A 14,733-nucleotide genomic window follows, 5' to 3' on the forward strand; every position below is an offset into this window, starting at 1 on the left:
CCCCACCTGGACTGCAGGAGAACCACACTGAAACCACGTGGTCACGGAGTCTGGCAGAACTCAGTTTTTTGTTTAGTTTCTTTGACCCCACCCGTATTCCGACAAACCCTGCCTCCTGCGCTACAATTGGCTGCCATTTTCAGAAGCAGTCCGCTGATTGGTCTTTCACATTACAGTAGCAACCAGAGACCACAGTGGATTTTTTTTTTTACCAGACACTAAGAATGAAATGTAAGAATGTTATTTTCATTTTCAGGTAAGCTGAACACAGTGAGATTCTGCAGTGACTGTTATGGGGATGAAGCCTGTGCGATAATATATATATATATATATATATATATATATATATATATATATATATATATATATATATATAGTTATTTTTCATACACTGTCAACCATATTTGATAAACATATTTTGTTATATTTCCATGTAGGGAAGTAGATGCTGGTTCATTATCTGCTTCAAAGACACATGACCATAACATGAATGAAATTAATTTTTTAATGAAACGGCAGGTAGATGCAAATGGTTGATGCAAATGATGCAAAGTGTTCTTTGAGTGTTCATGGTTCTATACAGAGCCATTTTCTTTACTAAAGAACTGCTGAAGAATCATCTCAAGAGTCCAAAAGTCGGTTTCACTCCAAAAGTGTTGTGTTGTTCTTGCGGGTGCTGTGTTAAACACTGCTCGCTGTTTCCGGGACAGCGCTCTGTTTTCACACATGCGCAGATTGAGAGAAACAAAAGAAATCAGAGGGTCTACATGCACTGAGAAACCCCATTACTGAGCTCAGATCCAGCCTCTTTATCAGATTTCTAGAACTTGATCTGACTTAAGAACTCAGAGTGCGCTGTTTACACGACCACATAATTATCCAATAACTGCAGCAATCTGATAGTGATTGAATTATTAAGGGCTTGTAAACACACTCAATGTGAGGCAAGAAGTTCTCACACTGTTGATGTTCTTCCCTGATATCTTTGAAGCAACATGTTAGAACATCACCAACACACTGAACTGTGGGATACATACTTAGCCCAACTTGGACAAAGTAGTTACATTTTTATGAGAAAATGTGCTTATAATTTGTAATTCATTGTTAGAGTAAGAGCTATAGGACACGATTTATAGACAAAGATATTATTTTACCTAGAGACAAATCATTGGATAAGACCAGTCAACAAGTCAGTTCAATTTATGTGGGCATAAATACTCTGTACTCTGACATCCATCTGACATCCATGATGTCTCCAACAGTCATTGTCAGTCAGGTCCAAGACTTCCGGTCGTCTTAAATAAACTCAAAACAGTCACTTTATGCCACGTCCATGATCTTGGGCATCATTACCATGTCTCCCCGGGCAGTTTGAAGAGGAACACCTCATTCATAGGCAGCTTCTTAATGAATAATAACCTTCTAAGCACATATTGTGGTGCTCAGAAAACAAGCAAAGATCCAAGAAAATACAGGAATAAAAGTAACCTCATTCACATTAATCTGATCATAAAACTAATCATGAAAATTCATTGTTTTGATAGGACCAATTCACACATCACAACCTGTCAACTCCCTCTTGGTGCATTTATGCAACTTTAAAGTATTCTGATGTCTGAAGCTCTTCTCACAGTCTGAGCAGTAATATGGTTTTTCTCCGGTGTGGATACGCTGGTGTTTTTGGAGAGTACTCTGTTGATTAAAATGTTTCCCACATTCAGAGCAGTGAAACGGCTTTTCTTCTGTGTGAATGCGGTGGTGATCTCGGAGATGATTCTGTTGGGTGAAACTCTTCCCACACTCTAAGCATTGATATGGTTTCTGTCCTGTGTGAATCCGCTGGTGTGTTTCAAGGTGACTCTGTCGACCAAAGCTCCTCCCACACTCTGAGCAGACATGCGGTTTCTCTCCTGTGTGGATGCGCTGGTGTTTTTGGAAAGTACTTTGTGCAGTAAATCTTTTCCCGCAGTCAGAGCAGTGAAACGGCTTCTGCCCTGTGTGAATACGCTGGTGTGTTTTCAGGGTACCTGCATCTTTAAAACTCTTTCCACAGTCTATGCAGTGATAGGGTTTCTCTCCTGTGTGGATGCGCTGGTGTGATTGGAGACTACTTTGTGCAGTAAAACTCTTTTCACAGTTTGAGCAGTGATACGGTTTCTCTCCTGTGTGAATGCGCTGGTGTGTTCTGAGGGTACCTCCATCTTTAAAACTCTTCCCGCACTCTAAGCAGTGATACGGTTTCTCTCCAGTGTGGATACGTTGGTGTGCTTGGAGACTGCTCTGCTGAGTAAAACTCTTCCCACACTCTGAGCAGACATACGGTTTCTCTCCTGTGTGGATCCGCTGGTGTATTTTGAGGGAACGTCCGTTTCTAAAATTCTTCCCACACTCTAAACAGTGGTGAGTTCCTTCCTTGGCTGTAGTTTTTTGCATTCTCCTAGGAGCTGCATTGACATGAAGACTACCAGACGACATTTGCTGAGTAGTGGAGCTTCTGGAGAAGGCTTAGAATAGAACAGCATTCATTTCTGGAGAAGAAATGCAGAAGATAATTACTCAGTGGTTCCTCACTGTTGGAGATTCCTACACTACACTTTAGTTATACAGTGGAGTTACCAATAAGAATCTATTCATGTGTTCTGTTTTGAGCTTTTTTTTTTTGACTCAAGGCTGTTTGACCTGAGAGTTCAGGCAAAGTTTAACAAGTTTATAATCAGTTCTGTACAGCCAGTGTAGAGGTCTTGAGCTGCTTTTCAACCGCTTGGTACTGGCTCAACTCAGTTTAACTCTACTTGCCTTTTTTGGCTGTCCATTTGGGCAAACCTGGTACCTGGTACCATTTTTGATATTACCTCTGTCAAGGTTCCAAGTGAGCTGAGTTAATACCAGAGGCTGGCATGGGAAAAACTGCAGACTGCTGACACCCTAAAGACATATGCTAACGTTACCTACCAGTTTAGTGTACCCTCTCGCATTACCTATAATCTTATAATCTTGACATCCAAAATCTGATGCAGTATTTCTAAAACTCTCCTGACATTTTTTTGCTGCGATCAGCTTGTTCTAAATACAATTTGTCTCCTTCACTGATTTTGTTACTGCTTTAATATGCCTGCCGAAACTAAGATCTGAATCCATTAGTACACTCGGGTTTCTGACTCGGCCATTAGAGCCATGTATGCTCTTATACACACACACATTTATAATTAATCAATAAGAGATTTGTCTACAGAGAGCATGGCTTGCTCAATACTTTGAATACTACTTTGATACTTCAAAACAGGGATTTACGAGCTGAATGTGGAGTTTGATACACGTCAGCCATCAGAAACATTGTGTACCTGGTTGAAAACCAGCACAAACTATAAAAGTCCTTTACAAGCCTTCAGATTCAATGATATTTAACTTGAGACGGCATCTGTACTTTTAGTTGATGAGTTTGCTGGGAAAGGCCCAAGACTAGATGTGAAATGTTCTTTCTTAATAAACAGTTTTTCCTGTAAATATATGCTCATTCCAAAATTGATGCCTGCAACACACCCCAAAAAATTTGAGACAGGAGCAACTTAATGCCAAGTACATTGTAAAATGTTCAAAAAATACCTTTAACAGGTGATGCAATCTTGGTTGACGAATACAGAGAAATCTCTATGTGTAAAGGGTAAGGCCAAAAACCACAGCTGAATGCCCATGACCTTTGATCCCTCAGATGGCATGTTTCTGTGATGGATATCACCAAGAGTTCAGGAACACTTTAACAAACTGTTGTCAATAAACAGCATCCACCACTGTAAGACTGTACTGTGCACAGTGGAAGTCCTGTATCAACAACATCCAGAAACACCGCCAACTTCTCTGAGTTCAAGCTCATCTGAAATGGACTGATGCTCAGTGAATATGTGCACTGTGGTCTCACGAGCCGATCTTTCTGATTGTTTATGGAAATAATGGATGTTGTGTTCTCCAGGCTAAACAAGAAAAAGACCATCCAGATTGTTACCAGCGTAAAAGTTCATAATCCAGTGTCTGCTAGTTCAGGCACCATTAACGCTGAACACATACTGAACAACATATTCTGCCTTCCGGACGCCATCTTTTAACAGGGACGTCCATGCTTATTTCAACATGACAACAAGAAACATTCTGCACATAACCAGAGTAACCCTGCTAAACTGACCTGCCTGCAGTCCAGAATGGCCTCTCATTTAAACGTGTGCAAAACACAATGAAGAACCCATGCAGGATAAATTTCACTTCCAAAACTGGATTAGTTTCTGTCTTCAGTTTCTAAAAACTTATTATGTGTTGTTTAAAGGACAAGTGATGTGACACTGTGTTAAACATGCTCCTGTACTGACTTTTTGGGAATGTGATGAAGGCATCAAATTTGGAATGAACATATATTTACCAAGAAAATTATGTCATAAGGTAAAATAAAACATTGCGGTTTTGTACGTTTCAGTTTAATCCAAGTCAAACAGAATTAACTGATTTCATTAGCATTTCACACACTGTTCCAACTTTTTCAGAATTGAGTTTGTAATATGGAAAACGAGGTTTAGAATACAAGTGTGAGAGGATTTTCATCTTGACAATCCCACCAATAAAATATCATCTTTTTGTTAACTGTGACAATAGATTTTTAAAAAGAAAAACATTGCACACTGGTCTTGGTTTGGGCAAAGCCTCGCCGACACACTGAAGCGCAAGTATAGTGTATTTATTGCCCAACAGAAAGTGTGGTAAAGCTGGGTATCACATGCTTTGAAGCACCATTTGACTTCAATTGTGTTACTGCTTCAAACGCCTCGTTCTGCTCAACACTGATCTGCAGTGTAACGTGACAAAGAATGGCGACCACCAGAGGACAGATTATGATCATTATTACTATAACAAATAATAACGGGATTTTCACATAAATCATAAAGAAAACCATCTACGTTTGCCACCCCCAACTATTATTTTCAAACAACGACAGCCAACACATCAGTCTGGACACAGGCTGTTAAAGCGAACATCTCTCCACTGTTAACACTGATAAAGAGTTAATCAGGTTCTACCTCGATGAGAGCAGCTCCTGTTTGTCTCCTCCAACAACACTGTAGAAGCGCGAAGGCGTGGACTGCTGACCAGAGCGGAGCTTCTGCTTCTCCGCTTTACTGGGGTTTTAGAAGATCGGTTGTGGAATTAGCGCCACCAGCGCTACACATGATCAACAACACGATCACAGAGCCTGGCATTACTTTTTATCCCACCTGTATTCGGACATACCCCACCTCCTGCGCTCAGGCTCTACAGTTCTAAACACCGAGTTTTGCGCCGATCCAGCCCAACGCGAAGAATTACATCACTGTATACCTACCCTGCTGAAAGACCACTAGGATTAAGACCTGGTATTTTTGCTTTCTTTTGAGAATTGGCTAAATGGTTACTATTGGAGACCAACTAGCTTCCTTTAGGACACATTTTATTCCATCAGGAAACCATCAGATGCATCTGGAATCAAAACACCTGTTAAACCATTAGAGTCCTTTACATTGTGATATCAACCCATCAGGAGAATACACAATACTATTAGAGACTATGGGACACCAGCAGGAATCAGCAGAACCTTTTAATAGTTTATATGTTTTTTCCAGCAGGGTAGGTAAAGTGTTAGTTCTATATGGAACTGGATGAGATCAAGTATGTTTCCCAGCCTTACTTTTAACCAGGGATGGAGCTCCTGGAGGGCCGGATTCCTGCACAGCTGGATGAGTTTCTTGCTCAAGCGCACTTGATAAGTTAATTACCAGGTTTAGGAAAATGACCAAACTGTGCTGACTCTGGGCCTCAGCTCCCAACCATGCTTAACACTATATCTGTTATTCATGAATTTTATCAATCTAACAATGTTTTATCTTTGAATCTCACTATATAACCAAGGCCAGATTAAGACCTTTTGGTGCCTCTGGGTGTGACAGTTATAATGCCCCACGCCCAAGCACTCTGCAAGCATCACAGTCTCCTATTGCAAGTACCACATATTCACTGATTCACCTTGTCACTCTTCTGCTGAATTGTACTACTCATTCTTCATAATGTCTCGTTCATGTCTCAAATTAACGTTCTCAGCAAACACCTTATCAAGATCAGCCAGGTATGTAGATGAGAGGCCCTCAGTTCATTTGACCAAGATCCCCAATGTCACAGTGCCAAAACCACAATTCTGTCTGTCCAAGTAAGGATTTCATGCTGGGAGTAATAAAAACAATGCAATCCATATGCATCCACAAGAAATATACAAAATAGAGCAAAAAAAAGAAACATATAAAGCCTGTGAGCAACGTATATAAAGATATTGCAGCATACATAAAAATTGCCTAATCAGGCCTTCATGATTCATTTATTTGCTCTGGGATCTATTTTGTATATTTCTGGTGGATGCGTATGGATTACATTGTTTTTATTACACCCAGTGTGAAATCCTTATTTTGAGTTTGCTACACCCATGCCCTAGGCACACCTGTCCTTTTGTCTGTTTTACCCACACTGACCAAATTTAAGGCAGACATAATGATTTACAGCTGAATTATTGTACATAGACTGACTAGTAAATTGTATGTTTAAAAAATGTGTTATCAGATCATTAAAAACATTTTACTTAAGGGAACTGCCACTCAGCGCTTCACTGCAGCACTTCAGAGGATTGGCGGCTATCTATAGCGAAACTCTTCTGCTAGGCCATGGCTGACCAGACAACTAAAACCCCCATGTTCATCACATTCAATATCTATACTGAATAGTATAGTATATAGTAGATATCTCAGTTTCAACAGCAGTTTGCTGACTATCTTGACCAATGATGATTGTCCTGAAAAACAACATGTACACACATGCTGTATTTCCTTTGGCTCCATATTCATTTCCTTCTAGAACTGCTGTGGAATCAGCAGTGTGGATTGTGTGAAGTAGCTAATTTGTTGTTTTGTTGGTTGCAATGGTGAAACAAACATTAAATCAACTCACTACTCTTGGTACTAGAAGCCAATCACAGCGCAGGAGGTCTGTGTTGCTCATGCAGCATTTTGGTTTCCATGGTAATGTGAACATCCAAGCACTGGAATACTTGTTGACCTCAGAACTGACCTGGGCTGGATACTTTTTGGATCAGCAGGGTTTATGAATCTTTTAAGTCAGAGCAGAGCAACAATGAAATTTTACTGTTTTATGGCATTTATTTTACACTGAACACTATTAAGAAATCAAATTTAAAAATCATACAACATCTTAAGATAACTCTGTGTTGTACTACTGAAATAGGTAACCAACCCACACTTTAAAAAGATGGTCCTTCAAGGGTTTTAGTGAAGGCAATCGTTCTATTCACAACCATAAGTTGTATATAGAACCATTTGCATGCTTCAGTGGTTCTTTGCATGGTGAAAATGTTCTTCAGACTAAAGGAGAATGTGTTGTATACAGTTCTATATACAACCTTTTTGAAAAAGTACCAAAAAGCTTGATATAGCAATAACAGAATAAACCATTTTGTTGCTATATAGAACCATTTTCAAAAAAGTTCTAGTACAAGAAATCAGACCGATACCCAATACCCAATGTATCAGTGCATAAAAAACTTGATAAGATCAGTCAATGTGCGTGAAGTTCATGCAGATCTGTGACATCCAAGTTGGTGATGACTCCAGCAGTCATTCTCATTTAGGTTCAAGAGCTCCAATGGTCTTAAATGAACTCACTTAATGCATCATCCATGACATTAAGCAGCGTGTCTCCCAGGATACTTTAAATATGAACATGAACAAGTCCTCATCTCGAATATAGAGGTCTTCTCAAGGAACAATCACTCTGTATGTTCAGTGGTGTTCGGAAATTTAGTGAAGAACAAAAAATTACACAGGTAATAAAGGTCACACCATTCATGTTGCCCTAACCACAAAACTAATCATGAAAATTGTTTTGTTTCAACAAATTCATGCATTACAACCTCCTTCTTGGTGCATTTATGCATCTTTAAAGTATACCAGTGCCTGAAGCTCTTCTCACAGTCTGAGCAGTGATATGGTTTCTCTCCAGTATGAATGCGCTGGTGACCTTGGAGATGATTCCTTTGAGTAAAACTCTTCCCGCACTCTGAGCAGGCATACGGCTTCTCTCCTGTGTGAAGGCGCTGGTGTTTTTGGAGATTACTCTGTTGATTAAAACTCTTTCCGCAATCTGAGCACTGAAACGGTTTCTCTCCTGTGTGAATGCGCTGGTGTGACTGGAGATGACTATGCGAAAAAAAACTCTTCCCACACTCTGAGCAGTAATATGGCTTCTCTCCTGTGTGAAGGCGCTGGTGTGACTGAAGATGACTACGTGCAGTAAAACTCTTCCCGCAGTCCGAGCAGTGATACGGTTTTTGTCCTGTGTGGATGTGCCGGTGTTTTTGAAGACTACTGTGTGCAGTAAAACTTCTCCCACAGTCTGAGCAGTGATATGGTTTCTCTCCAGTGTGAATGCGCTGGTGTTTTTGGAGACTGCTCTGTTGAGTAAAACACCTCCCGCAATCTGAGCAGTGATATGGTTTCTCTCCTGTGTGGATGCGCTGGTGTTTCCGGAGACTACCCAACTGAGTAAACCGCTTCCCACACTCTGAGCAGTAATACGGCTTCTCTCCAGTGTGAAGGCGCTGGTGTGTTTTGAGGGAACCTGCATTTTTGAAGTTCTTCCCACACTCTGAGCAGTGGTGAGTTCCCTCCATGGCGGTAACCTTTTGCATTCTTTTGGAAGCTGACATTTGCTGAGCAGTCGAGCTTATTGTGGATGCCATGTACTCATATTTTAGCTTTCCATTTTAGTGACATATTCCTCTTGGTAGCACCTCCTGAAGTGTGTGAAGAAAACTCTGTAGGAAAGTTTGGCAAAATAAGAATTAGATCAGGACAGCATTCGTTCACAGCATTAAGTTTTTTCTCTATTTTTCCTATGATTTGGATTTTATGTTTGCCTTCAACAACATCTAAAATTATTAGAAAGGTTGTATCTGTTTCTTATTATTAAATTTCATCATATTTTAAAATGAAAGCAATTACCCTTTACTAAAACTTAGCATGAATGAACAAATATTGTTCATACACTTAGAATAATTGGAGCAAAGTGCACTTTTTAGGACTTAAATAAGCGTAAAGTATGAAAATCTGAACTCTTAAAAAAGATGGTTCTTCAAGGGTTCTTTAGTAAAGACAATGGTTCTATAAAGAGCCATGAACTCTCAAAGAACCATTTCCATGGTGAAAGTTCTACATCAAAAAGGGTTCTTCTATTGTAACAAGCTTGACATTGTAACAATGGCAGAACCCTTTTTTGTGCTATACAGAACCAAATACAACACAATCAACTAAATCCCCCTACCCTCACCCCTCCCTTTCCAAGCACGTAGTAAACCTAAGGTGGCCATCAGGTTTTCTGCCATTGCCTGTCCCAATTTGGTTTTGCTTCTTTATATTTCTGCTTCTTTGACGGTGAGGATTCACCCCCTCTCGCTTTGTCTTGTGCTAAATAATAAGCTTGATCCTCCATTTGTCAGAATTTGGGTCCTCAAACTAGACAACACAAAATGGTCAGCCAGCACAGCAGCAACCACTGATTCTGAGAACCATCAATGGTTGCTGCCGGTGTATACAGTTGTATAAGGTTCTACATAGAGCCTTTTTGAAAATGGTTGTACATATAGCACCAAATATGGTTCTTCTGTTGTTACAAGCTTGATGTCATAACAATAGCAGTGCACTTTTTGTACTATGTAGAATCATATACAACATGTTCTCCATCAATCTGAATAACATTTCATGATGCAAAAAACATTCACGCATGAAATGGTTCTATATAGAATGCATGGTTCTAAATAGAACCATTGCCTTTACTAAAGAACCCACAAAGAACCATCTTTTTAAAAGTGTATGTGAAAGTGCTACTTACTGCAGTAAAGTTGTCAGTCAGAGAGGAAATCTGTCATATTACTGTACTATTGACACTAAAGTAGTTTACATGTTTATCTCAGTCATTTATGTGATCCAGCCTTCCTGTGACACTTATCCATAACCTCATGGAAACATTTGCCAATTTTGCTGAGAATAAACAGTTTTTCCATCACATGAAACAATTTAGAATCTCCTAAGAGTCCATTTTAAAAAGGGGGAACAAAAATCAAACAGAATCTAAAAGTCTACAACTCTAAAAGACTGCTGCAATTTCTTGAGTGTGTGTAAAATTTTTAACAGTCTAATAACCGATTTTTCTATAGAAGGTTTTGTGTAAAACATACATAAAACATAAAGAAAAAAGCTGTACGGTTTGCCAAACCCAAACAACAAAACAAGAACACAACAGACGCGAGGAATAAAAGGCCGCTTCTGTTTAAAGCTTCCACTGACTCCACTCTCGCGGTGAATGAAGAACAGCGTCCAGATGTGAAAACAGCTCCTCACCTTCATCATCAGAGCAGCTGCTGATCAGAGCGCATCTTCTTCTTCGCTTTATTGAGATTGGAGCACAGTTACAGAATTAGCGCCCCCACCCGGACTGCTGGGGAAACCACACTGGAATCCCTTACACTTTGATTGGCTTGTCCTTCACACGAGCAGTCGCTGTGTATGAATTACAAACGTTTTCAAGGTGGAAAATCATAAATGCACAAAAGCAAAGCCAAAATGTTTTGATTTATCGTAGAAGAACCTAATAAAATGTATAATAAAGTGTATGATATTAAAAATATTTTTCCAAGGCCCACGCTGCGGGTCTCGCGCTGGTCTGGTGTGCGTTTAGCTCGTCACCCAGCACGGTCATGCTAGTTGACCAGCATATTGCTGCTGTAGAAACAAAATCTTGCATCTCCAGATGATGGCTTTACAGGGAAAAACAAAAACTTTCTTTACTTTCAATGTAAGTCAATGTAACCAGACTTTTTTCCTCCAAGTAATTTTGGGCCGTTTCTTTTGCTCTATTCATCATAAAATTTTACTTAATGTAAAGGGCAGCAGGCATTTTCAAACGATGTCAAAAACTGAAAAACAACAAAAATGGAGAAACAAGGTTTTATTCTGACAGCAGCAATATGCAGGTTTTGCTGGTGACCAGCCCTACTGGTGTATGGTTTTTCTAGTTGGACAACTGCACAAAACACCTTAAATTTGAACACTAAGGGAGGGTTTTCCCTTGTCCATGTACATTTCTTAAGGGTGTTGCATAAAATTCTTTTAGCAAAGAGAGGGCTTACTATACTCTGTTGAAAAAATACAGCACAGAAAACCAGTCTAAGTTGGTCTAGAGCTGCTCTGGTGCTTGTCATGTGAAAACATATGCTGGATTTGCTGGTGACCAGTCAGTCTTTTTAAACTAAAAGTACACGTCACAGGATGTTTGATTAAGTACTGCTTATTTTAGCACTCTCGTCCATGTGTCTTGTATTTAAACTGTGCTGCTGGATAAGTAAAAAATAAGATTAATTTGGGCTGGAAGTTCAGGTAACTTTGTTTGTCATGGGGGGAGTGGAGGAAATGGTCGGCACACAAACCACAGAAAATTACATTATCTTTTGAATACATTCATAATTTTTCTTAAACAGTGATTGAGGATGTGTCTGATTAAATAAACCATGAAACCAATTAAAAAGACCATTGAGTGTTAATCAGATGATGTACAAATAAACTGTGTTTGTTTTACAGGCCAGGTATGTATAAGAATTTGAGCCAGCCTGGAATCCATGCTTGTTAGATTTTATAGAATAGAATGATAGAATGTGTTGTATATGTTTCTATACAGACCCTTTTTTAAAAAGTACCAAAAGGGTTCTTCTTTTGTTACAAGCTTGACATTGTTACAACAGCAGAACCCTTTTTGGTGCTATACGGAACCACTGCTGTGTCTGATCCACTCACACCAGCGCAACACACACTAACACACCACCACCACCACCACCTCAGTATCAATGCAGTGCTGAGAATGACCCACCACCCAAATAATACCTGCTCTGTGGGGGTCCATTGGGGTCCTGACCATTGAAGAATGGAGTAACAAAGTATGCAGAAAAACAGATGGACTACAGTTTGTAACTGTAGACCCACAAAGTGAAACTATATGGTCAGTGGAGCTGATAAGTGGACATTGAGAGTAGATACAAGGAGGCGGTTTTAATGCTATGGCTGATCATAATATATTTAGCCAACAAAGCTTTAAATGTAAGCCAAGAAAAAAAAACAGCAAACAAAACTACTCCCTGGGGAAGCAATACTCAAAAAAAGATTAACAGGGAAGCTCCAACAGATCTCTCATCAAACACATTTGAACAAAGTACATAATCTTTCTACAAATTAGACAAAATGTGCTTAGAAGTTCTACTTCACTGATACAGCAAAAGCTATGACTGTGACTCCAGGACGGCTTCACAGACATAGTCAATTCTAGCACCTAGACACGATATCACTGGATGAGATGAGATCAACGGAGGTTCTTCTACGATGCCTCCAGCAGTCTTTCCCAGACTGATCCAAGATCTCTAATGCTCTTTAATAACTCACCACAGATCTCTTGGTGCCTTTATGTTTTACTATGCCTGAAGCTTCTCTCACAGTCTGAGCAGTGATATGGTTCCTCTCCGGTGTGAATGCGCTGGTGTATTCGGAGATAACCCAGTTGGGCAAAACTCCTCCCGCCCTTAGAGCATTGATACCGTTGCTTTCCTGGGTGAATGCCCTGGTGCTTCAGGAGCTGAGTGAAGCTCTTCCGACACTCAGAGCAGTAAAACAGCTTTTCTCCTGTATGAATGTGGCGGTGTGCATGGACATTACTAAATGAAGTAAAACTCTTCCCACACTCCGAGCAGTAATAGGATTTCCCTCCTGTGTGAATGCACTGGTGATCCTGGAGATAGCTCTTTTGACTGAAACTCTGATACAGATTCTTTCCTGTGTGGATGTGCTGGTGTGATTGAAGACTGCTCCGCTGAGAAAAGCTCTTCCCACAGTCTGAGCAGGTATAGGTTGAACATGAATGTTTGGCAGGAGAGGACAGCATTCATCTCTGGAGGAGAAAAAAAGAAACACATATATTGTAAAAAGTTTGAAATCAGTTCTGACAGCCAGTGTAGAGATCTTAATACTGGTGCAATATGCTGGCCTCTCTTTGTTCTGGTGAGCACGCTAAGCTGCTGCATTTTGAATAAGCTGTAGCTGTCTACTGTTGTTTTGTGGAGATCGATAAGCAGACTGTTGCAGTAGTCCAAACTACTCGAGATAGAAGCATGGACTAACTTCTCTAGGTCCTGTTTAGAGATGAACTTTCTAAATCATCATGTTTTTAAAACAATGAAAAAAATGATCTTGTTACTGCTTTAATGTGGCTGCTGAAATGAACTTCTGACCCAGACAGCATGCAGATCTGAGCCACTTCTGGCAGAGATAATGCAGTATGTTGGCCTATGTCTTTTTTTGGTAACTAAAAAGTTAGGTAGTCTAACACAATCCGCCTCAACAGTAGGAACGCTACAAAATATCCAAATATATGGTTTAATTAGGTTATATGGAGCCTACATAAGGACATGGTTAATTTTTCAATGGGTGACTTGTTTTTGACCTTGTGATTATTGTCTCAAGATGGAAATATATATTTAGATATATGTCAATGTTTTTAGCAGCATAACTATATTATGATGATGAGTTGAAACATATAGGGAAAAGAGTTCCCCACTCTGACCTCTAGATGGCACCAATACACCATTCAGGCAGTATTCCATAAACTTTTTCAGTTGTGTATCCTTGATTGGAACTATTGTAATGGAAACAAACTTCTGTACAGCACTTTGTTTTAACTCAACAGACGTTTTGGAGAAAGCATTACCCAAGCATAGCTGAGCTATGGATTTTATTCAAGAGCAGCTACAGCTTTCTGGACAGCCTAATGGTTAAAGGTGGATGCATGCAAAATGTTCAGAGAACAACCCATGTATCAAAAAATAACACGTCCGGATAATAGACTCAAGAAGCGCTTAGAACAGAACAGAACAGAACAGAAAAGAACTACTTTGTGAAAGTACAGAACAACATCTTTGTGATGTTAATACTCTTTGGCATCTGTATGAATGGCTGCATTGATGGCTACTCAAGAAAAATAATTTGGTTGAGTTAGGAGGAGGTGAGGGCGTGTTCGAGGGTCATCTGTGGGATTGAGAGCCAGTCATGGCGACCCGTCAGGCTGGGTAAGTTATGGTTTACACTTGCTTGTTGTCTCTGACAACAACCTACTGAGAGAAGACAGGAAGACAGGCTGCCAGAAGAAACAACACACAAGCGTAAACCACAACCTACTGAGTTCAACCTGCTGGTTCGCCATGACCGGCTGTCCGTCCTGCAGGTGGTGCTCCACAAATGCATACACACAAAAAAAAATGATGATCCTCTGCTATGTAGAGCAGTGCTTGCCAACCCTCTTTCTGGAGATCTACTTACCTGCAGTTTAGTTCCAAACTTCTTCTTACATGCTGCTCAATCCCTTGTGTAACACTAATGCCTCTCATCCAGACCTACACTCTCCAGGAAGGTTGGTGACCACTGATGTAGAGGCAGTAAAGGCAGTGAGGCAGCTTTTGGGTGAATTACCAAAGTCGATAGTGACACATGCTAGTCCTACCAGAAAGCACGCCAAAATGCTAGAGGCTGGGATAAAGTGAACAGCGCTCCTGGAATGGCATATCGC

At 40.1% G+C, this 14,733-nt stretch overlaps 1 protein-coding gene across 1 annotated transcript; it reads right to left on the reverse strand.

Moving 5' to 3' along the window:
• Positions 1 to 507: 507 nt before the first annotated feature.
• On the reverse strand, positions 508 to 10,486 carry LOC118811862 (zinc finger protein 665-like). The gene is made up of 3 exons (XM_036576410.1): positions 9,964 to 10,486; positions 8,008 to 8,890; positions 508 to 2,348 (listed from the first exon to the last, which is right to left on the reverse strand). The coding sequence occupies exons 2-3, from the start codon at positions 8,813 to 8,815 to the stop codon at positions 1,552 to 1,554; spliced, it is 1,605 nt and encodes a 534-aa protein (XP_036432303.1). The 5' UTR covers positions 8,816 to 8,890; positions 9,964 to 10,486; the 3' UTR covers positions 508 to 1,551.
• Between the last annotated feature and the right edge of the window lie 4,247 nt (positions 10,487 to 14,733).

The sequence above is a fragment of the Colossoma macropomum genome, unplaced genomic scaffold (genome assembly GCF_904425465.1).
Source record: "Colossoma macropomum unplaced genomic scaffold, Colossoma_macropomum, whole genome shotgun sequence".
NCBI lineage: Eukaryota > Metazoa > Chordata > Actinopteri > Characiformes > Serrasalmidae > Colossoma > Colossoma macropomum.

Coding starts and splice junctions, on each gene's coding strand:
- LOC118811862 (XM_036576410.1), bottom strand. CDS start 8,815: ATGGCATCCACAATAAGCTCGACTGCTCAGCAAATGTCAGCTTCCAAA. Junction 2,349..8,007: donor CTGGTATACTTTAAAGATGC/ATAAATGCACCA, acceptor CCCTCAAAATAC/ACCAGCGGATCCACACAGGA.